The sequence below is a fragment of the Canis aureus genome, chromosome 14, assembly GCF_053574225.1.
Source record: "Canis aureus isolate CA01 chromosome 14, VMU_Caureus_v.1.0, whole genome shotgun sequence".
NCBI lineage: Eukaryota > Metazoa > Chordata > Mammalia > Carnivora > Canidae > Canis > Canis aureus.
This window is the reverse complement of record NC_135624.1, coordinates 13,451,011-13,478,950: the sequence shown is the minus strand read 5'-3', so window position 1 is coordinate 13,478,950 and position 27,940 is coordinate 13,451,011. Positions and strand designations below refer to the sequence as shown.

At 35.6% G+C, this 27,940-nt stretch overlaps 1 protein-coding gene across 1 annotated transcript; it reads left to right on the top strand.

Annotated features, from left to right (window-relative positions):
• Positions 1 to 2,326: 2,326 nt before the first annotated feature.
• LOC144283822 (centrin-2-like) lies at positions 2,327 to 3,022 on the top strand. The gene is made up of 2 exons (XM_077848378.1): positions 2,327 to 2,515; positions 2,762 to 3,022. The coding sequence occupies exons 1-2, from the start codon at positions 2,327 to 2,329 to the stop codon at positions 3,020 to 3,022; spliced, it is 450 nt and encodes a 149-aa protein (XP_077704504.1).
• The last annotated feature ends 24,918 nt before the right edge of the window (positions 3,023 to 27,940 follow it).

Below are 27,940 nucleotides of genomic sequence, written 5' to 3'. Positions count from 1 at the left end.
AAGATATATATGTGTTTGTGTGTGTGCATATATATTTGTGTATATATATATGATATGTATGTATCTGTGTATATATATTCAATATGTCATATATGTATGTATGTATGTATGTATGTATGAATTATAATATGGACTTTGCTCCAATGTGATTATGAAGGCTAAGTCCCAAAATCTGTAGTTGACAATTCAGAGACCTAGGAGAGCTGATGGTATAGCTCCAGGCTGAACGCCAACAGGCTCAAGACACAAAAAGAACAATGTCTCTTTCCAAAAGCAGGATAAAACTAATGTCTCAGTTCAGAGAAGAGTTCCCCTCAGTCTTTTTGTTCTATTCAAGACTTCAACAGATTAGATAAGGTCCATCCATATTAGAGAGGGCAATCTTTACTCAGGCTACTAGTTTAAAATATTAACCTTATCCAGAACCACTCTCACAGACACACTCAGAATAATTTTGGTTAAATATCTGCATTCCCCATAGCCTCATCAAGTTGACACATAAAATTAACCATCATACCATGTAAACAAGTGAAGAAACCAGAGTACTTAGATGCACAAAAATTTATCCAAGGCTATACCATAAGGGAAGGACCCAAAAGGTACCCCTTGGTTTACTTCACTTTAAATCATTATTTCTTCTCTTTCATCATTCTGCATTAGAGCCAAATAGAATTGGGTGTTTCTCAGTATTATAGTTAGGGGAAGCATAAGGTAATGTCACAAAGAAAACATTCTTCCTAAAAAAATATGCTCCTGAATCTCATAGTAATTACTTCTGCAGTTACTAAAGAAAACTACAACTCACATAAATTGTAAACCAGCAAAGATGTTCTTTCTCTAGAGCTATGATAAAAATCTAGAAATATAATTAGACATAGCCTACCTATGTCCCTACCCCCACATACCATAATGTTGCTATCATTTTCCCTAATCTAGCCTTTGAGGTTAAGCTATACTGAGCATGGATAGGAACTACTTAAGATTGAAAAACAAAGAACACAAGAGCTATTAGCACTGAAAAAAATATATACTATAATGGATATCTAAGTCACTGTGACTCAGATTTGTCTGATTTATAAGTCATTCAATTATTTTTCATCTTCAACACTAGGACAGACAAGGGTTTTCCAAAGAAATAGAACCAATAAAGAGAGAATGAGAGAGAGAGAGAGAAAGAATGTGTGTGTGTGTGTGTGTGTGTGTGTGTGTGTGTGTGTGCAGAGAGAGATTTCAAGTCATTGACTCACACTATTATGGAGACTCACAAGTTCAAAATCTGCAGTGCAGTGTGCCATCAGACTGGAGGCTCAAGGGAGAGCTTCAATTCTCTCTTCTTCTTCTCTCTTCTTCTCTGCATACTATGAAGAAAATGGGAGAAAAGGTGCTGACATAAGTAAATTTGGAAATGAATGGGTTCTGAGACTAAAGGCAGAACGAATTGCACATGAGGGCTGCAATCTAGTGGACAAACCTGTTCCCCATGGGGGATTCCTAATTTTAGGCATTCATAATTTTAATGCTGCTATACACTTATATTAGACTAGGACAAGTAAATAAATAGATGGCAGGTGAAACAGCTGGGTTACTCATTGTTGGAATGGAACTTTACAGGTAAAGTAAGGAGCAGGGGCTAGAATGATCCATGTGATATTGATTAGTCTTAGACATATCAGTAGGAGCCCATGTTTAGCTGAATAAAGTATAGCAATATTTTTATATTTGTATACATAAATGGGTTAGCAAATACACATATACTTCTTTGCTCAGTCAGCTGGCAGAGCTAAAAGAAACAAGGCTCCAACAGCAGAGAACACACCTAGCGGACTATTTCTAGTACCATTCTCCAATAAAAAGAACCACGGGTCATTAGAAAAATCATTGATTCTAGGCCTGAGGCAGGAAATACACAAGATGAACCCAGAGCACTTTACAATGCCAGAAAGGATGAAAGTAGAAAAAAAAAAACAAGTACCTGTTGTGGGTCTATGTCAGAAGGGCACAGAAGTCAACTATAAGAGCTTCCAGTGACCAAAGTTTGAGTAATCTGAGCAACAGTAAATCAAGTAGCATTATATTATAACCCACAGTATAAAATAAACATTTATGGGTTCATACTGATATAAAATAAATGATTATATAAATGAATAAATGAGAAAGAAGAGACAAATCTTCCATGCAGAAAAATTCCAAATAATGTATGTAGCTATTCTGTCCTAAAGAACAAGGGATAGAGTTGCCATAACAAAGGGCAGTGGAGTCCATCAGCAAAGGCCTCTAACTTTAAGAAGACAAGCATGGCATCATCTAACCATCGACAAAGGAAAGGATGAGTTCTAAGCTGGAGCTGACAGAAGAACAGAAACAGGAAACCCAAGAAGCTTTTGATCTCTTTGATGCTGATGGAATTGGGACCATAGATGTTAAGGAACTTAAAATGGCAATGAGGGCACTGGGCTTGGAACCCCAGAAAGAAGAGATCAAGAAAATGATGAGAGGTCACCTGGGTGACTCAGTGGTTGAGCCTCTGCCTTTGGCTCAGGTCATGATCCTGGGGTCCTGGGATCAAGTCCCACATCGGGCTGACTGCAGGGAGCCTGCTTCTCCCTCTGCCTATGTCTCTGCCTCTCTCTCTCTCTCTCTCTCTATCTCTCATGAATAAAAAAAAACATTTTTTAAAAAAAGAAAGAAAATGATAAGTGAAATCGATAGGGAATGGACAGGAAAAATGAACTTTAGTGACTTTTTGACTGTGATGACTCAGAAAATATCTGAGAAAGATACCAAAGAAGAAATTCTGAAAACTTTTAAGCTCTTCAATGATGATGAAACTGGGAAGATAAGATTCAAAAATCTAAAGCATGTGGCCAAGGAGTCGAGTGAGAACCTCACTGATGAGAAGCTGCAGAAAATGATCGATGAAGCTGATCGCCATGGAGATAGAGAAGTCAATGAGAAGTTCCTGCACGTCATGAATAAGACCAGTCTTTACTTAGATCAGCCTCTTCTTTTCATAATTGTGTGAAACCTGGGTTCTGAGTACATGAACTATTTTCTCCTACTGACCTCCCTGTATAACTTTAGTAACAATCTTGAATCTCTTTCAGGTATTTGAAAGTGTTCTCGGACATTAAGTTCTTTGTAAGATGACTTGCAGATTGCTTTAATTCCCCAAAGCAAAATGAGAGCACATTAGGGTGGTGGGAAGGGTCTTAAAGCTTTCACCCACCTGCATTTCTTTCTTGTATCACTTCACTCTTGTCATATATTTCCACGTTTATGCCACCACAAAACAACTTCTTAGATAAGCACATGTTGTACCCATGCCATCAGAAGCAGGGGACATCTTTATGTTTCTAGTTCTAACCAACACCTGAGTGCAGCTTTCTCATTTATAAAACCCAGTGAACTTACTCACTTGTGTTCGGATGTGTGTTTGTAGTATTTGTTTTATCTTAAAAATAAAGTTTTTCTTATTTAAAAAAAAGAACAAGTGGTATAGCTCCACACTCATTAAGTGTTAGCTAGGCATAGAGATGTTCTTGGAAAGATTACAGCATGGACAAGGGGAGACAAAAGATTTACAGTGGAAAAATTTGACAAACACATCCATTAAGTGTCAACATCAATAATCACAAATCCTATTGATAGTTTGTACCCTTGATATGATGTGATGAAAATGAAACTTTACTTCTATGATCTGCCTCCCTCATAACCCCTGCCCAATCATGAGAATAATATCAGGCAAATTGAAAGAGAAGAGCACCCTGCAATATCCCTGACCGACCCTCAAAATGCTCAAGGACATCAAAAACAAGGGAAAATATGAGAAACCCTCACAGCCAGGCAGAGCCAAAAGAGACATAATGATTATGTCTCTCTTTTTTTTTTTTTTTGGACCCTCAACTTTATGGTCAACTAATATTAGATAAAGGAGGAAAGACTATCCACTGGAAGAAAGACAGTCTCTTCAATAAATGGTGCTGGGAAAATTGGACATCCACATGCAGAAGAATGAAACGAGACCACTCTCTTGCACCATACACAAAGATAAACTCAAAATGGATGAAAGATCTAAATGATTATTGTCTCTTTTACATCACTAATGTAATGTGGTATCCTGAATGCAATCCTGGAACACAAAAGGGTAGTAGATAAAAACTGAAGACAAATGAGTAAACTATGAACTCTGGTTAATAATATGGCGTTGATATGGGTTCATGAAGAGTAACCATGTGCCATAGTAAAGCAAGACGTTGATAATCAGAGAAATTTGGTAAGGCTGCATGTGAGCACTCTTTACACTATATTCTTCATTTTTCTGTAAATCACAAACTGCTCTTAAAAAGGAAGTTTATGGGACTCCTGGGTGGGTCAGTAGTTGAACATCTGCCTTTGGCTCAGGGCGTGATCCCAGATTCCCAGGATCGAGTCCCGCATCAGGCTCCTTGGATGGAGCCTGCTTCTCCTCCCCCTGTGTCTCTGCCTCTCTATCTGTGTCTCTCATGAATAAATAAATAAAATCTTTTTTAAAAAGGAAGTTTATTCTCAAAATGAAGTGATTTGAAATATATGTCCATTTGTTTCTGTCTTTAACAATATCTTGCATCAAAATATATATTATTTCTCTTCTATAGAATAAAGAAATTGAGTCATGCAAAGGAGATATACATGATTCACTGAAAGTCTCAGGTTACTTCTCTAAATAATTCACTTGATACTTAAGGTGATCAAGATATGAATAATGCTTAATAATGCAGTCTTTTAAATTGCAGAGATGGGAAAGTCACAATTTCAATGAAATATAGGGGGTTATCTAAAATTTCCTTCCGAATTACATTTTAATTATTAAAAATAAAATGCTCATTTAAAATTTTAATCAAATTCTATATCCACACTGCATGTAATCATTTGATTCTAGATGGATTTCCTCTTTCAGGCTTACTTGGTCTGTCCTTATATCAGCATAATTACAAAGGGCTCTCGTTACTTCTTTGCTTGTATTAAAAGAGATGTATCTCCAAAGAAGCTCACAAAACTGTTACATGGATAAATGCAGATCAGTTTCATTTGGTCTTTATATTTAAGAAAATATTCTTATTGTGTTGTTTATTCAACAACACTGTAATCCTCCTGATCAAGATCAATAAAAGTTCTCATCTATTTTCCTTCAGAGGAAGATTGGAGTTTCGTCATCTCATTGCACAAAATTGATGAATTAACATGTGTTTCTGTAAAAAGCACTTGCTTACCTGAAAGACAATTCTCTTTCGGAACCTCCCTTTTTCGCTGCTTCTTTCCATGTCATTCTGTCAAAGATTAGGTTTTATTTTCTAGGCAAGATGGAAATTCTAAAATGCCATACAAATACAATGTATTATCATTATATCATTAGTATTCTCTTTTTTCATTTCTTATTTATTTTTTAAAGATTTTATTTATTTATTTATTCATGAGAGACACAGGGAGAGGGAGAGAAGCAGAGACGGAGGTAGAGGGAGAAGCAGGCTCCACGCAAGGAGCCCAATGTGGGATTCGATCCCAGGACTCCAGGATCATGCCCTGGGCCAAAGGCAGGCGCTAAACCGCTAAGCCACCCAGGGATCCCTCACTTCGTATTTAAATAAATGTTTGTTTCTATCTATGTAATCTACCAGACTGGGGCTACCACACAGAGGCATTTGGGAGGAAAACAAAAGAACAAACAAATATCTGTACAGGATTTTTAATCATTTCCTTTTTAGTGCTTTTATTTTTGTTGTTGCTGTTTGTTTTTTTCCTTTTCCACTGTTTTCCTCCTAATTTTAGCTTTTCCCTTTACTGATGCCATCATCCTCCTTGGGAGCCCCGGACATTATAAGCAAAAACAAATTCTGCACAGACCTACACCCTGGGACACCCCTCAAAGTATTCTTACTTTGGATAAACCTGCCTAATCTGAAGTTAATATTTTCTTTTTTTTTTAATTTTTTAAATTTATTTATGATAGTCACAGAGAGAGAGAGAGAGAGAGAGGCAGAGAGAGAGGCAGAGACACAGGCAGAGGAAGAAGCAGGCTCCATGCACCGGGAGCCCGACGTGGGATTCGATCCTGGGTCTCCAGGATCGTGCCCTGGGCCAAAGGCAGGCGCCAAACCACTGCGCCACCCAGGGATCCCCCTAAGTTAATATTTTCTAAAGAGAGCAAAGGCTAGTCAGGAATAACTAGATCTTCACACCAATGGAGTGACCAATATGCAACTTGCATGATTAATATAACAGATCTAATATATATAAGTAATAAATCATAGCATGCAGATATAGCTAGTGTTTAATTCTATCATTATCTAGAAAGAGAACCCTTAGCATTTGCAATTGCCCACTGCCGGAGCCCTTGGATTCCACAGGTACCTAAATATAACAGTGGATGACAAGGCAGTAACACAGATGGAACCTAGGTGCTTCAACGATCTTGTGCCACAGAGCCATCTAGCCACCTTGCTGGACCTACCTCCCTATTGTTATAACAGAGCAAAATAAGTTTATCTCTCGCTTGAGCTTCAGTGCCTACTGGTTATATTCCTACCTAATAAAGAAATCTGTACCTAGAAATGGGATAAAACAGTAACAAAACCTAGGATAGGAAGCATGAGTCAGAATTGGACAACACATAGTGAGAAACAGGAGGGAGACCTGGCAAATCTGATCACGCCATGGCAGACCATTTGGTAAAACGGTTATTTGGAAAGCTGGTAATGTTATTTCCTGCATCTCTAGATCTAGGGAAAGTTATTAGAAAATTTCAGAGAACTTTTTTATGTTGGCTACTTACTGTTGCTTTTTGCAAGGCACCGAGGAATGGGATGAAACTAAGCAAGACTTAAGGAGTCTGCAAGCAGAGATGGACCAGCCCTGCTCTGAGGCACTTTCTGACCACTAACCACAGTAAGATATTGACAGAGTCCAGTAAGCAAGGGCTTTAGAAGATTGGACAAGGCAGCAGCATCTGTAGCTTAAATAGATGAAGATAAGGCTTCATGGTGACCTTTCTTTATTATCTCACTTTTAGAGTTCTCTGTCAGTGAAAGCAAAGCTTTTAACTAACTAATGCTAAGTTTTTTCAGCTCAACTGCTGAAAGAATGAAGGGCCAAGGACAGAGATCAGGAAATGAAGAGATTCTCCAGTAAATTGACAAGATCCTTGGCTATGGAAACTTTTTCACATAACTCACAAGACCAAACAGACTGGATGTTCTAAGTTTTTAAGAAAATTGTATGGTAAATGAATTCACAAGCCTGGCTTGCAAAAGCAAATAATTACTTTAAAGCAATCCCAGATTCTAATCCTTGCAGAAAGGAATTTCTAAGACGTTCCTAAATTTTCTCTGATGAGTATATCATAATTCTATTGTCAAGCAATAGAATAAAAAGGATTTTCTTGTGTTTAATTGTGTAAATATGAAAATTCAAAAATCATTGATGTTTGTAAGCATTATTTATAGTAAATAGTAATTCTTGAAGGCTTGGCTTCATAAAGCCAGGAAGCAGATATTCTGCAAGAAGCACAGTCTATAAGAAACAATGCATATGAACAACCAAGTATATAAAATATAATAATGTTTATAATAATGTTCCAGGAAAAGTATGTGCAAAATGGTATGAGAGTATTCTAAGTGAAGAAGTTAAAGGGAAGAGTTAAAAAAAAAAAAAGAAAGAAAAAAATCAAGAAAATCGGGAAAAATGTGTATATAATAGGAAAAAAATAAAGATAGAAACTGAGATGAGATTATAAAGAATCTGGCATGTCTTGGACTCTGAAGTCTGGGTTTTACCTTTTAAGCCAATGTGTCCCACTGATCAATCAACATCCCACGGATGATTCATAGAAAATTTCATGAGGAGTGTGACGGTATTGTCATTTTAATGATTTTTTATTTTATTGGATATTATAAAAATATGACCAGCACATAAATGCTGTACTTTTGTGACTACTATTATTTAGGATGGTATTAATCTGGCTACTGCTATTGTAACCCACCTTATGCAGAAGTAAAGGTTGTGTTCACACAAACATAGAAATGTTTCACACTTTCAGGGGTTAAGCCATCCATCATAACCAGTTGGAAATCATTACTTAGGTGATCAGTTACTAGAATGTGAAGTATTAGTTTCTATATAAATGGCCAATTTAAAATTTCCAGACACTGACTGCAATTGGACAAGGAAATTTTAAATTCTGACAAGGGTTATGGCAATTAAGTAGACAATATGGAAAAGAAAAAAACCAAAATTGCTTACCATCTGTCAAAATAAATGGACCCTGTGTATAGATTAATCCAAAAGTCCAGAAACATAAAAAGGAAAATAGTCAATCATTCAACTGGATGACACATTTAAATGACCCAGCTCTCAAAATCAATGCAAGAAATTTGTAAAAGGGTGGCAAAGGAGGAGAAGTTATCTGAGAGCAGCCTTGGATTTTAAATACCAAAAGTTCAATCTTCAATGGAAAGGTTCTATGTCAAAAATTCATGTGGAATGGAAATAGGAGCAAGGTCCCTATAAGGATGAAAGCCTGCCATCATGCAGAAAAACACTCTTACACATGACTGAACTCTCCATACAGTGGGGAGACATATCTTAGCCATAATTCATTCAACTCAAATGTTTTGCTCATTTTTTTTCAGTATTTACTGCCTTTCTGAGATCTTACCCTCCCAATAAAACTATTTATATTTGGACTATACTAAAAAATCAAACTGAGAAGTTCCTGTTGCAACTATGCTCTCCGATATGTGAAAGCTTACAAATCTTTCAGCCTTAAGGGAATAAAGCCATATCATTTTAAGAATATGCAAATCCAAGTGAATGTCAGGGGGAAAATAGAATCCTCTTTTCCAAATCTAATCTTTGAAGACTACAGATTTAAATACATCTTTAATTTACTATTCCAATAATGTGAGGTAATAGAATTATATGTAATTGAATGTTCTCTGTATTCATGAAAATTAAGTGATGTCTTAAAATAGTTATTTTTAATTTGAAATCTATTTATGCTGCTAGAAAACCTCTACTGGATTTCTGGATGGAAATGAACATATGAGACCATCACCACAGCAACCAAACCTGTAAATAATATTGTGCTAGTCACAAGGAGTACAATATATGCTGTTTCTAATATTTCCACCTTTACCTCTTATCATCACTAATTTATGTGCAATCTAACTCTAAATTTCGCATGTGAAAATTGTCCTATTCAAATTAAAAATTACATAGAAGTCCTAATCTTTTTCAAATGTAGATTCAAATTTATTCCATAAGACGCTAAGTAGTGACCTTTGCTGATTAATCATAGTTATTAATATAATACTTTATTTTTTTAAAGATTTATTTATTTATTTATTCAGAGAGAGAGAGGCAGAGACACAGGCCGAGAGAGAAGCAGGCTCCATGCAGGGAGCCCGACATGGGACTTGAACCCGAGTCTCCAGGATCACACCCCAGGCCGCAGGCAGCACTAAACCGCTGTGCCACCAGGGCTACCCAATATAATACTTTATTGAGATGCAGCTTGGTGCCTTGAAAAGTAACAGTCTTTGGAGTTAAGATAAATCTGGAAACTAATCACAGTTCTGCCATGATGGCATTTTTCCTCCTCTGAAAATATGAATAAAAGTATAATCGTTATGAAGAGTAGGGATAATATATACAAAAAGAAGGGTACATATTGAATACTTAGTACACAATATATTTCATTATATTGATAGAAAAATAAGTATGCAGTAGTTTTTAAAGTACATGAAGCAACTTCACCGACTATTATGATTCTGTTACTTTATTCTCATGTATAATTTTTAAGTTTGGGACCAAAAATTGATCTTTCCTACTTTCTTTTTAAACTTTTTTTCCTAGAAAATAAGAACCACTGTCCCACTTTAATTCATCCCTGTGGAGCAGTCAGTCACAAGTACTGTCTCACCATGGGAACATAGTTCAGGCTCAGCCTATCAAGGTCCTCCTCTCTCAGACCTCACACTGTATCACTGTGGATATATGAATCAAGCCCAGCAGTCAGTACCTGAAAAGATCATCTCTCAGTGGAGTTGCCAATGATAAAGGATCTGAGTCTGGCACTATTTTAGGCCATCTCATCCACCTGCAAGAGTGAGCCTATGCATAAAATAAAACTGAGCATGAGCTAGCAAAGTGATGGAGATAAATGTGGTACATAGGATATTTGAGGTCTATAATCCAGATTTTTCAATTATATTAACCAATAAAGGCCTCTTTGCTTATGTTCATTTGAGTTGAATTTCTGTCATTCACAATAGGACATGATGGTTCTTTCAAAAAGCTTTGTTACCGTTGACATAGATTTACAGTCAACTTGGAATTAATGTTTACATATGATGTGAAGTAGGGTAGGTCAGAGTAATGACTTTATTTTTTACAAAATATACAACAGTTCAAAACATTATTAAAAAGACTCCAGGGGCACCTGGATGGCTCAGTCAGTAAAGCATCTGACGGGCTCAGGTCATGAACCCAGTGTCCTGGGATCAAGTCCCGTGTGGGGCTCCCTGCTCAGTGGGAAGCCTGCTTCTCCCCTTCCCTCTGCCCCCAATTCATGCTTGCTCGCTCTCTCTCTCTCTCTCAAATAAACAAATAAAAACTTAAAAAAAAATACTCCATTTCTCTGATTTCTGTTGAGTTTACCGTGTTCATAAGAACATGAGTTGGTTTCTTTGCTCCCTTCTCTGATCTCTAGGTCTAATTTGCCCATCTCTGTCAATACCACCCTGCCTTAGTTATAGTAGGTTTATAGTAATTCTTGATACCAACTAGAGAAAGTCTTTTCATTTGTTGTTCCTTAGGATTACCTAGACCATTCTTAGCATTTTTGCATATTTATATACATTTTGGGATTGTTTTGTCAATCCATTATTTTAACTTCTGGAATGTAATGAGCATTACATTGAATTAATTTATCAATTTGGAAGAGTATCTTTAAAATAATGAGTTTTCCAAGCCATGCACGAGCTCTCCACTTATTTGGATCTTTGGACATCTATCAATTGTATTTTATTGTATTTTATAAAGAAGACTTATGTTAAATTTATTCTTGGGTATTTTATGTTCCTGAGGCATTTTATAAATGCCGTTTATTTTTGTATGTTGCTTTTCTGTCCAGAAATCTTGTTAAATTCACTCAATAATTATATATTTTTTATTATCCATATACCTAATCATATTACCTATAAATAATGATGTTTCCAGTCTTTCTCTGTAATGTTTATATCTTTTATATCTTCTTCCTTTTTCAGTGCACTGGATGAAAACTTTTGTTCAACATTAAATAGCCGTGGTGATAGTGAACATCCTTGTCTTGGGTAGCCTGGGTGGCTCAGCAGTTTAGTGCCGCCTTCAGCCCAGGGCCTGATCCTGGAGAACCGAGATCGAGTCCCACATCGGACTTCCTGTATGGAGCCTGCTTCTCTCTCTGCCTGGGTCTCTCTGTCTCTCATGAGTAAATAAATAAAAATCTTAAAAAAAAAAAAAAAAAAGAAAAGAAAAGAATACCCTTGTCTTATTCTTTTCTCAAATGAAAGCCTAATTTTTTTCAATTGTTGGCTCTAGGGAGATACTACCTAGGACATCCAAAATAAAGAGGAAATAATTTTTATAAGGAAAATATGGTAGGTAGAGCATAAAGGAAAATGGATGGAATACATTTTAAAAAAAAAAAAGGAAAAAAAGAACATAGAACAAATTTAGTTTGGGTATAATTACTAAAAAGTAAAAAAGTCCTTTCCAGTTCTCTTGAACATTTTAATACTGATAAATGTTATGGTTTCCAGGCACCATGATTTAGAAAACAGTATTTTGGGGCAGCCCGGGTGGCTCAGCAGTTAAGTGCCTGCCTTCAGCCCAGGGTATGATCATGGAGATCCAGGATCGAGTCCCAAGTCGTGCTCCCTGCATGGAGCCTGCTTCTCCCTCTGCTTCTGCCTGTGTCTCTGCCTCTCTCTCTGTGTCTCTAATAAATAAATAAATAAATAAATAAATAAATAAATAAATAAAGCATTTTTTCATGCAACTTTCAATCAATTTTTTCTGAACAAAGACTTCTGGTCATTTCAATTACTATAATCCAGGATATGTAGAGATGTTCACATAATCAATCCAAAAGGGGTTATTAAAACAATAAAGTCTTAAAATCAATTAGTTTTCCTAATATTTTTCATCTTCTGTGACTCAAATCTCACTTTCAAGACTAGATTTTTAAGCCACTCTCTTCCATCCAAATTAGGCTTAGTAGTATCTTTGGTAGCCGGCTTCCCAGATGGTCACCGATGACTCTCACCAAATGAGAATTCACACTTTTTAATAACACTGACCCACTCAACTGCATTGAATAAGACTGACATGTAACAAGCAAGATATTTCAGGAACTAATGGAGTCCTACTTTCAGAGGTAAGTCATAGAAGGCATTGATATTTCTTCTTTGCTCTTTCTTAAATCACTTATTCTGTGGGAAGCCAACCACTATATTGTAAGGAGACTCCACAGCCTTATGGAAAGGCCTCTTGCTAATAGCCACTACCAATTTGCCAGTCATGTGAGTAAACTGTCTTGGATGTGGACCCTCCAGATCCACTTAAGCTTTCAGATGACCCAGCTCTGTCCAGTATCTTGATTATGATTTAATGAGACTCTGAGGCAGAATCATAGAGCTAAGCTGGTCTCATTCCTAATACAAGCAAACTGAGATAATAGATGTTTTTTAAATACTTGTCTAAAATTCTGAAGTAATTTGTTACAAAGCAATAGATAATTAATTCAAAACTCTTCCTATTTTCTCCTATGTATATATACATATTTCCTATATATCTCCCATATATATAGAAAATATACATTTTCTATACATTTTCCATACATTTTCATATATACATTTTCATTTTGTATATATGTTTCATATACACACATATACATTTTCATTTTCATTTCATATATACATTTGTATGTACATTCATATATACATATATATTGCCTTTATTATAACACTTTATTTCCATTTTTTATTGTATTTCTCCCTACAGACTTAAAGCTATGTGAGAAGAGAAACTTTCTCTTTTGTTTACAGTGATAAATTCAGGCTACAACGGTGATTCTCACTTAGTAGATGCTAAATAAATATATGTGGTAAGAAGGAAGACAGGATGTTTAGAAGGTAGGAGAGTAGGAAGAAGAGATAAAGACATTTCTATTTGACCAAAATCTCTCAAGTTTTGCATCAATGAATATGGGTAGTCCTCATATCTTTTCCACAAAATGCATTAACCACTTCTTAAAGTAAATCTAACAGAAATTAAATGTGATTAACTAACACAAAATTTATTCCAAAGTTGTTCTAAAATTATGCCATGATGCTTTTACTTATGACTTAAGAAACAATGATATTTGTAGTTCAGTATAGAATCAAGTATGGTTTCCAAAAGAACCAATTGCCTACACCAAACCAAGCAGTTAGTCTTCCAAGACAGCGTTGTTGGTAAGACCCCCATTATCTCCTATTTACAACTGTATTATTAGCTTATAGGGAGGCTTTGAATTTATTTCTTGGGAGCCAGGGTTGTAATAGCAGGCAGATCCAAGATGTAAGGTATTAGAGAGATAAAACTTGGGAACTCTGGCCCCAAATCACCTGACAGCTCCCTAGATATCTACAAGGATGCTTAGGTTTAAAAATCTATGTAGAAAAAGAAAAAAAAATGATGTAGGATGAAGTTTCCATTGAAGGTACACTACTAAAAAAAAAAAAGAAGAAGAAGAAGAAGGTACACTACTGGTGAAATGTCAAAATGTCTTTTAATATCCTGTGATGTTGACATTTTAATTGAAGTCATTTGCAGTTCAGAAATACTGGAGAAAGTTGCAGAAACCAAGTAAGATGCTTTGTTTAACTGGAGGGACAGTTTGCCATGAAAGAGAACTTCCATGTTCTCACTTCAATGTGAAGCAATTGAAACACTGAATGAATTTAGTGGAAGGAAGAGTTGAAAGCCATAGGTAACCTTGAATAGGTAAAAAGCTCTACAGAAATTCACATAAAGCTTTGGGAATTTGAATCAATTTTATATCAGTCATAAAGTGCAGAAACATCCCAGGTAACACATTGAAACAGATGATAAAAGTTAGTTGATTGCAAACAACATATGCCATTGTCTGAATGGTGTGGTTAGGAAAAAAACCTGTTCAAAACAGGGAAATGGGCAAAAGACATGCCTGGGTGTCTTTTCAGTGAGATGCTTCAGTAAAATGTTGCCTACGGATCCCTCCAGGAATTATCTGGTTGTATAAAATGTTCTCCTTTGATTGCCTTTCCACTGACAAGGGAATTTTAGGACTTCCTAGAGACAGAAGTTAAACTGTAAAAGACTTGGTAGTAATGCAAATGATTCGTGTCCGTTGCAATGCAAATGTGTTATTTTTCTGGTAGAGATATAATTGATTCTCATCAGATAGAAAAGATCACCTCAAAGAGTACATTTTACTGCTCTATAGGTTGATATTAACCAGCCTGCTGTATACACACACTCACACACACACACACACACACACACAGAATGGAGGTAACCAAGAGTTTCTTAGTCACCTTAGTCTTCATATTTTTCTGTGACATCTTCCACATATGTTTAGCTTGAGGAAAATGTTGACTGAAAAAGAAAAAATAACTCTTTTGAAAGGAAAGCAAAGTTTTCACATGTAACTTTATTAAAATCAATGTTCTAAATACTAATCGATAATAGATTGACATTCCTTTTTACACTAAAGTAAGTTTTCTTGTCACGTAGCCATTTTCTTTACTTTTTAAATAATGTTTACTATCATGAAGTTGTTTTTGAATGATTAAATAAATGTTGTGCTTACTGTGTTTGTTACATTCTATTTTTTATTTCTGTCTATAATATTTAGTATCAAATGCCAAATTTTAAAAGAAGGTTACTGTTTTCTAGAAAAAAAAAGAGAAGTCTTAAAAAATCAAAATCTAAACCCAACTTATCTGGAATGCTTTGGATTAGTAGCTTTGGGATCACATTTTTTTATGTTTCTCATTCATTGTTAGCCATAGTCCACATTAGAACATTAGATCTTGAAAGGATTGTAATTGTACCAATTCCTAGCTAATACACCTGTGAAGTTCAAAACAGTTCTTGAGTACAAACAGTCTAACAGCCTAAGAGATGTGACTGCCATAGTGCTCTGATTTAATGAAAAACCGTTCTTTAAGAAATACACTTTTTCCTGCAAGGTATGCTAAATTCCAACTATTTCCTTCACATTTGCTTCTTTTATCCTCACAAATTTTATTTTACACCCTTATCCCTCCATTAAAGAACAGACATAAAGATGGGGAAATAACTAAAAAGCTTCTTTTTAATGAAACTTTTAATTAATATTATAATTAGATTAGCCACTTTACTTGCTTTAGAGAAACTTGTAACCTTATCTGCCTATAACATGACAAATTAAGACTCATCCTTTTCTTAAACTATGTTTTAAAAATTATTTATTTATTTATTTATTTATTTATTTATTTATTTATTCATGAGAGACACAGAAAGAAACAGAGGCAGAGACACAGGCAGAGGGAGAAGCAGGCTCCATGCAGGGAGCCTGACATGGGACTCGATCCTGGGTCTCCAGGATCACACCCTGGGCGGAAACCAGCGCTAAAACGCTGAGCCACTCGGGCTGCCCAAGACTCATCTTTTGAAGAAGCAATTTACATGCAAATAATGTTCCAAAATTTCAGTCTTATTTCCTCTTCTCTCCTAGTAATTAGAGAGATGACTTCTCCCTCTTCCATATTCTCTACCTTTTTTTTTTACTCTGCCATTTCCATCCTCTCCCAAACTAAAGTCTTTGATCTAATCACTTCTGAGCTCTCAAGATAAACCTATCTTATTATAAAATTATTTTATTTCCCATTGGAGTCTTGAAAATTCCTTTTTAACTTTTTATAAAATTGTAATACCAGCCTCTAGATCTAATTTTTCCATATGTTGGTTTTTTCTCAAGAAAGTAAAGGTATACATTTGAAATCTAGATTAAAAGGAAAAATTATATAAGGAGCTAATAGCAATTCTATCACTACAAGTTTACCCATCCATAAATGGCATTTTGATATTAATGCAGGAAAATATGAAAAACTCATGTATTGGTCAACCATCAACATCTATCAGAACTATGGGTCTCACTACTGGCTACCACTATAAGTGGTTTAACTAGAGTGATTTAGAATAAATAAGAAGCATATAGATCTTAGGAGGTCTACTTTGAGTCATACCAATTAAAGAATACATGCAATGATGCATCAATAATGGTCACTTTGAAAAGTTAAAATACCAGAGTTATTGAAACAGGCAAATAATAATTATACCTTTACCAATAAAAAATGGATAATTCCACACTTGTGATAGAAAAAGAAAAGAGAATCAAATAATAGCAATGAATTATGAGTCAGATTTTTGGCTCCCAATTATTCTTTCAGTTTATGACTTTTATTTACAACTTCCAAATGTATTAATACCTCAGTAAGAATACTTAAGAGCTAATTCCATGGCATTAATTACATTCTTACAATAACATTTGAGGAAAGAAGAGATAAAGGGCTGCTTATATATCTTATATATGCAGTCATGAGAAAAGATGAAGGAATGTCCAGTGGTACTGCAACAGAAACAACTTCAGGAAAAAAGTGAGGAAAACTCATTATAGAATTTGATAAGTATACTACTGGAAAAATCTAGTCAAAGATTTCCATAGAGATTAGTGTTCATAGATTATTTAATTCTAAAGCTAGAAACTGTGGACACAATTGCAGCAGGACCCAACTATAAAAGAAGAATATTAATAGGACTTCTAGCCTTCAACTTTGCTCAAGTCCTGAAAGCACACTTAAATTCTGACTACTACTGCATAATTGTGGCTGCCTAGGCAGGTCTGTGAATTCTGAGACTCCTCTATGATGGTTAAATCATCCTAGTTTCTCAGATTTCATCCAGGGATTAAAGAGAGCCCAGGGAGAGCCATTTCATTAGGCTTCCAGCATAAAACTTGGAATCTTGGGTTCAAGATGAGCACTAAAATTTAACATTTATTGGGCACTTTATGTTCTAAGCACTATGCAGGGGATATACACATAACTTAAAATTTTTTAAACTGTCAACAGTCCCATTATAACAATTACAGAAGAGGAATCCAAAACTTAGAGATGTTAAGTAACTTTCCAAAAGTTGGTGAGACTGGAATCAAGATTTAAACTCAGGACTGTCTGACTTCACAACGGTTGTTAACCTTCCCTGTAAATTTGGGAGGGGTAGGTACTGAGGGCAATCTAAACCAGTGTTTGTGGAAGAGCCTAGACCAAGGTTCCCAATAGCCAGGCTGAAGTTCAGTACCAGAGTGGCACAATGGAATCACTAGAAATCCTCATTAAATATACAAATTTTGACACCTGAATGCCATTTAATTGATCTAGCCTAGGATATTATAATTATCTGTAATCCTGGGTTCAGGCAGCTTTGGGTGCCACTGGTCTAGCACATGGCAAGGAGAAATGAGAAATGAGAGACTGATAAATATGATGCCAAATCCAAAAGATTGGGAAAGGGTGGAACATGGTACAAAGACTTGGTGAAGTTGAGTTCTTACTTTCATGTCCATGAACATTGACAAAGGAGCTGGAATTTCCCCTTTTGTAGGTTAACACAAATGCCAATACTTGTTTAAGAGAACTATGATGGAGTAAATTGCTGAGTAGATTATCTTCACCAAAGGAGAACAAGATGCAATAGCTCTGATTTTTCAGGTTTTTAGTTTTTAAAATCAGTCATATTTCAGGATACAAAAAGAACATGAGTCTGATAGTAGTTTTGATATTGTGGACTCACTGAAGGTAGTCAGATGACTATATTTTGAGAAATTAGATCATTGGTTTCCATTACCACAGGAGCAGAACTTAGACTTGGAATTAGACTGTTTCATAAGAGCCAAATACATAATGTTGTAAGCCAGGAAGTCAATTAATTAATTTCCAGTGGAAGACATTCTTTTTAAGACAACAGTTTGCTCAATTATTATATTCAGGATATCTTTTCTGTGACCTGGAAAAAGTACATTTTTTCACAAGACCATGCTTGATGATCCTAGAAGTAAAACATAGGTTGATAAATAATCCTTAAACAATGTTCTGTAAATCATGGAAAAAACTCAGAATAGAGTACAGGTATCTGGGAATGTATTTGTGCTGGCTAAATCAGTGCTGGATAAACAAAAATCTTTGGATCTGGGGCTTTCCTTTTCTGTCCATGTCTTACATTGGCATTCTTTATAAGGTATAGTCAAGTGACTATTGCTACTAAGCCACAATCACACTGCAGTTCTACTTCTATGAGATTATACCCAGGTTTTTGGAATTTGATTTCTTAGTGTAACTAGACTCATTAGCTAAAAAAAGTAGTGTTATTGTTGATTCCTGTAAGTAGCTAATCATGCCTATTATGTGTGAATTCAGGTTAATACTTAAAGAAAAATGTAATCTTTCTTATTTAGTTCCTTCAGAGCCATTTCACTGTTATCTCTGTGTAACATCTCAACCATCTTATTAGATATTATGTCACTTCCCTTAGAAATCCTTTATTTCAATTATCAGAACTGTGCCAGGCTATTTTTGGTGAGAAACTGTCGGCAAAGTCTCTTTCTTTATGCAGCACATCCCCCTTGAATGAACTGAAAATTGTCACTCCAATCAAATGAAGCCATATTCTCTTTCAATTTACAGCTTAGCTACTCAGTCTGTCTGCTATTTTCACTTGAAAATTACAAATGCTGACTTGTTGTTCATAGAATCATGAAAAATGAAAAACAGCAATACTAAAGGAATATTTGAATAAGAAAGCAAACTCATCTATGTCAGGATTTTACCAACACCTTGCAAAAAAAAGTTGAACAGTCACATCTTGTTTAAAGACTATGTTTTAAAACTAATGGCACCAACAGCTATATATACATGGATGAAAGTTAAGAAAATTATTCAAATAATAGGCAAGTCTGTGAATAAGAGATATGGTAAAATGCAGCTCTAAAAACATGATCCAAGAAAGTAGAGAAGCAATAGAATCTTTTATCTGTAAATCAATCAGATTAAGAACTAAAGCATCCATATTATGCTAATTTCACTAGGCAGTTAAGAGAAAGGATTACAATAGAACAGAATTAGGGTTTCCATAGAAAAGAAAACAAACAAAGATCATAGCAAACTGGAATTCAAGCTGCCAAAAAGGCAAGAAATATTCTTGGTGGTCTGCTAAGACAAAGACACAAAACAGCTTAATAAAATTAAAAAAAAATAAAACAGGAGACAAATGTAGCTGTGAGAAATAAAGTAACTGGTAGAAAAATGTTTTCTACAGATACAGATAACAAGATATATTAACAAAGGGCAACAAACAAGATAAAAGTGAGGCCATCCATGAAATGAATTTTTACCTTCCATCAAAGAAAATATATCTTATAGTAAAATTGTCCTGTAAGTATATAAACCACTTAACATAAATTTTCTCATTTTAGCCTCCTAACAAATCCAGAAGATAAATATTCCCACTTCATATGTGAGGAGAAAATGTTAAGTGACTAGATGATTTTCCCAAGGTCTTCCAGGAATTTAAAGAGTTAGAACTCAAACCCAAGATTTGTGTATATTAGTTTTAATGCCCATAATGCTTCATCTTTTTATATTTAGTTTTTCAGAGTCAATATTACTAGCTCAAGTAATTGTTGAAATATATCTCAATTTCTTCTTCAGTCCTAGACTCCACATCCATTTCCATTTCTTTTGCTTTAGGAAGAACATTTAGGAGAGATTTTACATTACCATGGTGATGGGCTGCAGTACAAATTTACAATTTCCAACCTCAGCTGGACCTTCACTGTACCACGACAATTATTTAACATCACTAGTTGGCTTCTTATCCCATTTCTCAGCACATAAACCATAGCAGCTACCACTTTCCTCCCAAGTCAGTCCTCTCCCTCCCCTGCCTGCCCTATTTCCAGCAAATTAGTTCACCCTCTGCTCAATTGGGACAATAGATGCCATTTGGTATACACCTTTCCTCCATTAAAAACTTAGTTACCTTTCCCCTGCTCTTGTATCTTGTTTCCTGCTGACCTAAGGAAGAGGAAGAGGTGCCGTTGCTCTGTCTATGCCTCTTATCTTTATTCTTCAAACATATTCCTTATCTAACTCCTTTCATATAATCACCTCTTTCCCTTCAAATCTGTTCCATTTCCTTCACTTTGCCTCCACCTCAGCTGCCATCTATATTTCCCCCTTCCTTTTGATGGGGGAACACAGGGCTAGCCGAGGACAAGGCATGAGCCCAGGGCAGCATATTGACAAGTCCTTGAAACAGGCAAAGGGACATTCCTCTACGGACTCATTTGCCGCGATGTTAATACTTTGCTAAGGGCAAAAAAAGCAATCTTAGCCTGACCCTCAGGATCCTGTAAGTCTACTTTAACATTTAAAAATTCCTTTAGAAATGTCTTGCTATCTCTAAACCCCCAAGATACATGCTGATGATCATCCCCCAAGCACATGGCCCACCGATATACATCCGTAGGGTCTCATGATTCAGGTTTTATTAGACAGTAATAAGTGACCTTTTCCCAACCATAGCTAGCCCCCTCAGGGTCCTGGAAACCTTGCTTCCAAAATTCCTTAAATAGTACACTATCTCAAACTGCTCTCAACTCCTAGATATATAATCAGCCACCCTTCACAGGCCTGGGGCAGCAGCTCTTCCTGCCCACAGGTCCTGTCCCCGTGCTTTAATAAAATCACCATTTTGTACCAAAGAAATCTTAAGAATTCTTTCTTGGTTGTGAGCTCCAGACCTCACCCCACCAAACCTCACCTATATTCCAAAACTTCATCACTTTTATCATCATTGTTGTGGAAAAGTGAACAACATAGCCCAGCTACCTCACCTGTTGGTCACATCTGGCCCAGAGCATTGGACCTTGCAGCAGTTTAGCAAAACTTTCTTAAATAAGTATATGAATGAATGAGTGATCTTCTAATTATAGGCTCTATTAAAAGATTTATAAGCACAGACTTTGAGGGCAGTGGTGAAAAGAAAATAACTTTGCAGTCCAAAAGGATTTCTTACATGGAGAAAGCATCATTTACTACTACACCACTTGGTTTTTTGAATTGTCCATATTCTCCATGTCTTCCATCCTTCTACTCCCTCTCCACCATCACCTCCCTCCCTCACCTCAGATGGGAACTCCCATCCTATACTCAATGCCCTGTACTGTACCTTTATGCATTGCTACATAACAAACCACTCAAAGCTTTGTGGCAAAGCTGGGCAGCTCTCACATCTGCTTGAGCCAGGCGGTAATTAAAACTGGAGTCATTTTTGGCTTTTTCAGTCATATATTTGGACAAGATGGTTAGAATATATGGAGTCTTACTGGGCTTTTCTCTTCAAGGTAGTCCCAGAGTGGCTGGATTTCCTCCATGATTTCCTTCATAGTAAGACTTAGAAAAACTAATGCAGAGCTGCAAGACTTCTTCTGACCTAGCCTTGTAGGTTATGCACATCAGTTCTGTCATATTCTGTTGGTTAAGAGTAAGTCAAAGTCCAGTCCAAATTCAGAGGGAGAAAACTATACATAGGAGCATAAATACTGGGAAGAATAGTTCATTGGGGATGAGGGCACCCGGGTGGCTTAGTTGGTTAAGCGTCCAACTCTTGGTTCTGGCTCAGGTCATCTCAGGGTCATAAGATAGAGCCCCATGTCAGGCTCTGAGCTCAGTGTGGAGCCTGCTTGAGATTCTCTCTTCCCCTCTGCTCTCTCTCTTTCTCTCCCTCTCTCTCTCTCAAAATTAATTAATTAATTAAATATTTTAAAAAGAGTAGTTCTTTGGGAGACCGTGCTGTGAGATACTGTCTTTGGAGTCCGCTACATATACTCAATTGTTTCGGTATATTTCTTCTAAACTTAGCTATTAAAGTACAGAAATTGAGATTTTTGAGTACCTACTAAATAGTAAATCATTGTTGAAGAGGTCAGTATGTCAGTCATTCACCAAAAATACAACTAAGTTTATATAAAACCATTTCTAGGTGTTCAGACTATTCTAATTGAAGAGAAAAATTTATTACATACGTAGAACAACAATGTTAAAGTGAGTTTGTTATACAAGTGATACATCTTGAGAACAGTTTAAGAAACATTTGGTGACAAGAACCATAGGCTCAGCAGTGTGCTTGCCCCTGGACCCAAGATACCTTAAGAATGAATTAAAGACAAATTAACTTCTTATATGCATATGCATTCTGCTGGATCAATAAAATGGTATTTATAATTGAAACATACAATTTAATTTTAAAAGTGAAAGTTTATTACCAAAATTATAGTAGAATCCAAAGGTTGAAAGGATTAAAGTAGAATCTTAATTCACACATAGAATTAAGAAATATACATTGGGCAGCCTGGGTGGCTCAGAGGTTTAGCGCCATCTTCGGCCCAGGGCATGATCCTGGAGACCTGGGATCGAGTCCCATGTCGGGCTTCCTGAATGAAGCCTGCTTCTCCCTCTGATGTGTCTCTGCCTCAATCTCTCTCTCTCTTTCTCTGTGTCTCTCATGAATAAATAAATAAAATCTTAAAAAAAAAAAGAAATACACATTTATAGAGTTCAAATAAACACACATATATATATAAATATGTATAGAGAGAGAGAGAGAAGGAAGAAGGAAGGAAGGGCAAACACATGCTTATTCATTCAGAAAATTTACTCTATACAATTATAAAGTAATGATTCAGCAGAGATGCTTAAGAAATCCTTATGAAACCTAACAAATTTTAATCCATTTATCAAAAAATGATTATAGAGCTTTCAAGGCTTTAAGACAACTAAAATGACAATGTAATATTAAGCAAAGAAGCTAATCTGAAGAACTTGATAAGTTGCATAATAAACTATCAAAATCCAATAGGATTTCTAAATTCATATGATTATGATTATTTCATCTGCATATTTTCAATATGTATAATATGCATAAACATAAACTACATTTTATGTTTTATAAATGTGTTACTTACATGAAACCATATTCTCAGAAAGAATTTCCATTTACTTTGCAATATTATTATTTCAAAGCTGAAAAGCCGGAGTATAATGTTATATAAGAAACACCAGATGGTAACCATATCATGCTATAATGAAATTTGCAAATGAAAACTGGAAAGGGAAATAATATTCCCAATGGTTGATATGCTGAGATGATTGTGTTGCTAAAGAGAAAAAAAATTAATCAAATCCGTATATAGAATGCATCTTAAAAATGTTTAGGGACGCTTGGGTGGCTCAGCAGTTGTGCATCTGCCTTTAGCTCAGGGCGTGATCCTGGGGTCCAGGATAGAGTCCCGCATGAGGCTTCTTGTGGGGAGCCTGCTTCTCCCTCTGCCTAAGTCTCTGCCTCTCTCTCTGTCTGTGTCTCTCATGAATAAATAAATAAAATATCTAAAAAAAAAAAAAGAAAAGAAAATGTTTAAAGTCTCATTTGCCAATTTTTCTTCACCAAGGTACCTGCATGGTATTTATTCTCTGGCATACCCTTCTTCTATTTTTTTTTTTTTTTTTTTTACTCTCAGCCTAAGTCTTTCATTTCTAAATAGTCTCTTAATCTACCCTCCCAAATCTCCAACTCCCTTCCATAAAAAGTTGTAAAAGTTTTGTAGGTTCATTGGTTCTCTCTTAGCCATATCAATCTTTCTTTGCATTACATATTGAAATAATTGAATACAGGGAGAGCTCCAAGATCTACTTCATACTATATGATTTCCATGGATTATAACCCAGTAGTTTCCACAGCTTATCACAAAATACAAGTTAATACAATGATGATTAAAATTCAGATTGTAAAATTAAGACATAATTTTTTTAAAAAATTATATATAGTCCTTTTATATAAAATTTCATTCAGACTTCTTAAATATACATGTTCTCACCAGACAACAAATCCATTAACCTTAATCTCATAAATACTTCTTTTTTTAAGATTATTTATTTATTTATTCAGAGAGAGAGGAGGTAGGGGCAGAGACACAGGCAGAGGGAGAAGCAGACTCCATGCAGGGAGCCTGACATGGGACTTGATCCAGGGTCTCCAGGATCACACTCTGTTAAACCGCTGAGTCACTGGGGCTGCCCTCAATAAATACTTCTTAATGGTGATTGGCATATTGTCTTTATATTTATATTCAGTCTATTGATTGTTGATTTTAATGACTTTTCCCTTCTCTCTCTCTCTCTCTCTCTCTCTCTTTTTTTTTTTTTTATAAACCACATAACACAAACCATTCCCAACAGGGCTCTTAATAATTTTCCGTAGAAACTGAATATACCAAAATTACTGCTTATGTGCATAGGTCCCTTTATCATGTCATTTACAAATTTGCTGGAGTATTTTTTTCCACCATTTTTAGTAGAGTAGCAGCTAGCCTTATAAGAAATTTAATATCTTCAATAAATGCTCAGTAATTGGATGGTGGGATGTATGCATTTATTAATATTATGATATTCATTTTATTTTAAACAAAAATTACTTACAAATTAGGAAGCCTCACCCATCGATGAATTCAACTTGTCATATTGACAATATCTGGATTCTTACTGCTCTGAGAAACATTGTGTTTGATTAGAAGGAAACCTAATATTTTCTTAGAATCATTCTAATTTTTCTCTTCATGCTCTGGGTGGGGGGCTGGAGGGCTGGAGGACCATAAGGACATGATCCTTCTACATAATTAGAGCTGTGGGGGATATCTCTACAGCCCTAGCTCCAATTGTCTTTGCCATCCCTATGTTCCATTGACCTAGTTGATCTGTGACCCATGCTGCTGCTGATTTTCTCTGGACAACTGACCTATGATGCTCTTCTCCCTCTCTGAGCATGTAAGGATGTTTTGTCATCTTCTCATCATCAGTTCTTTGTTTGTTTGTTTGTTTGTTTGTTTGTTTTTAAGTAGGTTCCATGCCCAGCCTGGAAACCAATGCAGGCCTGAACCCATGACCCTGAGATCAAAACCTGAGCTGAGATCAATAGTTGGATGCTTAACCAACTGAGCCACCCATGTGTCCCTCATCAGCTCTTTATTATTTATTTTTTTAACTAAAATTCAAGTAGCCAACATATAGTACATCATTAGTTTCAGGTATAGAGTTTATTAATTCATCAGTTTGTCATCTCTTTTTTAAAGAGCAATCCCACAGCAGGGCTTTAGGATGCCTCAACACACAGTTCTTTCATTTAATAAGGATCACAGATTTGAGATGCTGGAGGAGATAACCCTATAAAGATGTTTCATGTGGCCAGTGTTCAAACAAACAAACAAAAGCAATAAGACCTTTAATCGCAGCAGATACCCTCCATTTTGCAACCTGCCTTAACACCTTCTACTGTTTTCCATCTCTCCTCCTTCCTCCCTGAGCCTTGAAGTGTTCACCTGAAGCCCAGGGTTGGTGGTGCCTAGCAAACAGCCAACAGCAAAGCAAGAGTGCAGTTTGTAGAATCATCAGTCCTTTTTTTTTTTTTTTTAAGTTGGAATAGTCAACACTGAGATCATCATCCAATCTAAAACTCTAAAACCTAAATTCAACGTGACATAAAAAATTTTAAACATTCTGCTATTAGCCTTTTGTGGTTGCTGGAGCTATTTTGATTTCCATATGCAGAATGTCACTGCAAATATAAACTAGCTAGTAAACATTGGTTCTTTTCAAGCTGGGTGTATAATTCTTTTTTATTTTTTAATCCTAGGATTCTTTTGATAGTCAGAAGTATTGCAGAGTCTTATCCTTTAATTTAGTTAAATAAATTCAAAACTCAGTACTGCTTTTAGAGGGTAGGGAAATGAAATAATGCTCATAAAAATGATGATTAACACAGTTAAGAAGAAACTTGGCACCACTGAAGAACTATTCAGAAATCTAAGATTGAGAATGGTAATGGTGTAAGAATAACAACTTGGATAGAAAATGCAGGCAATAAGTTCACTGTGGGAGAAAGTGGCATATCTTAGGGTGTTCTCGGTTTCTCATTAAAACAAACATCCCTGATCTCTTTCCATGGTTCCCAGAGAAAACTTGAAAATCAATCACAGTGATGCAAGTGTTACTGATTATCTTATGTTCTTAAAATCTAAAAGTACATATTGAAATGAAAGAAGTTCCTACTGGAACAGCTATAAAAGTAGCAGTCATATAATCAAATGTAGCAATTAATCAAGAGTAAACATTTTTTCAAAAAAATTCTACCAGATAGCCATTTATTTCATATAATTATATTAACATAAATGTGATGAAATAAATTCCATTATATACTAACAGCTTTCAAAACTATAGTTAGACTTACTCAACATAGCAAATGTCAGTGTGTCAGCAAATTAAGTGACCCCCCGCCCCCCCCCCCCGTTAAATATATAGAAATTGTTACTGGAACACCAAGAAAGGGTAGGATGCACTAGTATTTATTTAGCATCTACTGCTGTTTCATGCTTTACATTATGTTGTTTAGTTTTCACAACATTTTAATACATTTTGTTCTTATTATTCAAAGTTTCACTTTATATGTTAAAACACATCAGGCTTATGGAATCAAGTAACTTTCTCAAGGCCAAGCATCTTGTACATGATAGAACCTAATTCTAGACAAATGCTCTTACTACTCTATCTCTGCCTTATAATTGTAACTGTAGAGAAAAGAGTAAGTTTCTCCTCATCACTTCTGATGTTCAAATAGTCTTGCCACCTCCTCAAATGTCTCTTTATTTTAATGGTTACTTGGGATAGTGATTATCATTCTATTTCAACACTTTCTCCTGTTGGTAGTAGTCTTATATTTCCTACCCCTCTTTGCCCCTTCTTCTTGATCTAATAGGATTACACAATTTGTGAATTTGTTGAGCAATACTCAGACACACCAGCTTACCAATCAAATAAAGTATCTAAAAATCTTGAGACAATCTTCTGAAGGTTGACAGTCATACAAGGCTTAGAAAAATATTATTCTCTTTAGATGATCAGATTAGTTCATTCTGAGGTTCTTTATTATAAAAAATAAATGTCTCATTGCAAATTTGATATATCATATAATTTTCATAATCATTAAACATTCATAATTGCACTCTGGTTGCCCATACACCATTAATTTTTTTTCACATTGACTACTATGTAATTATAACTACTATGTAAACTGTAATCATTCTGTACATAGAGCATTCACGTTAAGCTGTTTTTGCTAAATTTATAAGTCAATAACCGAAGAGGAGGCTAAAATGACCTCAGTTATTTGAACAGAGAATTTAATATATATTTAAAAGTTGGCTCATTAAATTGGAATCGTTGTTAACTGGTTGGAGGAACAAATGGAAAATGTTGGAATTATGAAGACTTGCCATAGATTGGCCTATAGATCTTTTCGAAGAACTTGATTTTTATTTACAGATATCCCCCAACTTTTCAAAAGTTCATTAATACCACTTCACTTTTATGAAAGACCCACATTAGTATCTATTTTCAATAACCTAAAAAAATCAAAGACCAAAAGCAAACATAGTGTCCACACTTGTTTTGTAGTAAGCCATTATGAAGGCAGCCTACACCCCAGGCAGCAACAGTGGCACCACCCACTCCTTCCCCGAAACTACACTCAGTATCTCACCATCAAGCTGCTGTAGCTTATGTTTGTGTCTGTGAGCATGTGTGCTTTGTCTTTGTTCTGTGCATCCATTAGCAAGATGTGTCCTAAGGTACCAGAAAAGCCTAAGAGAGGTTATTTTTGGGTCTGGGAATGCTAAAATAAGTTTTCATAGGAC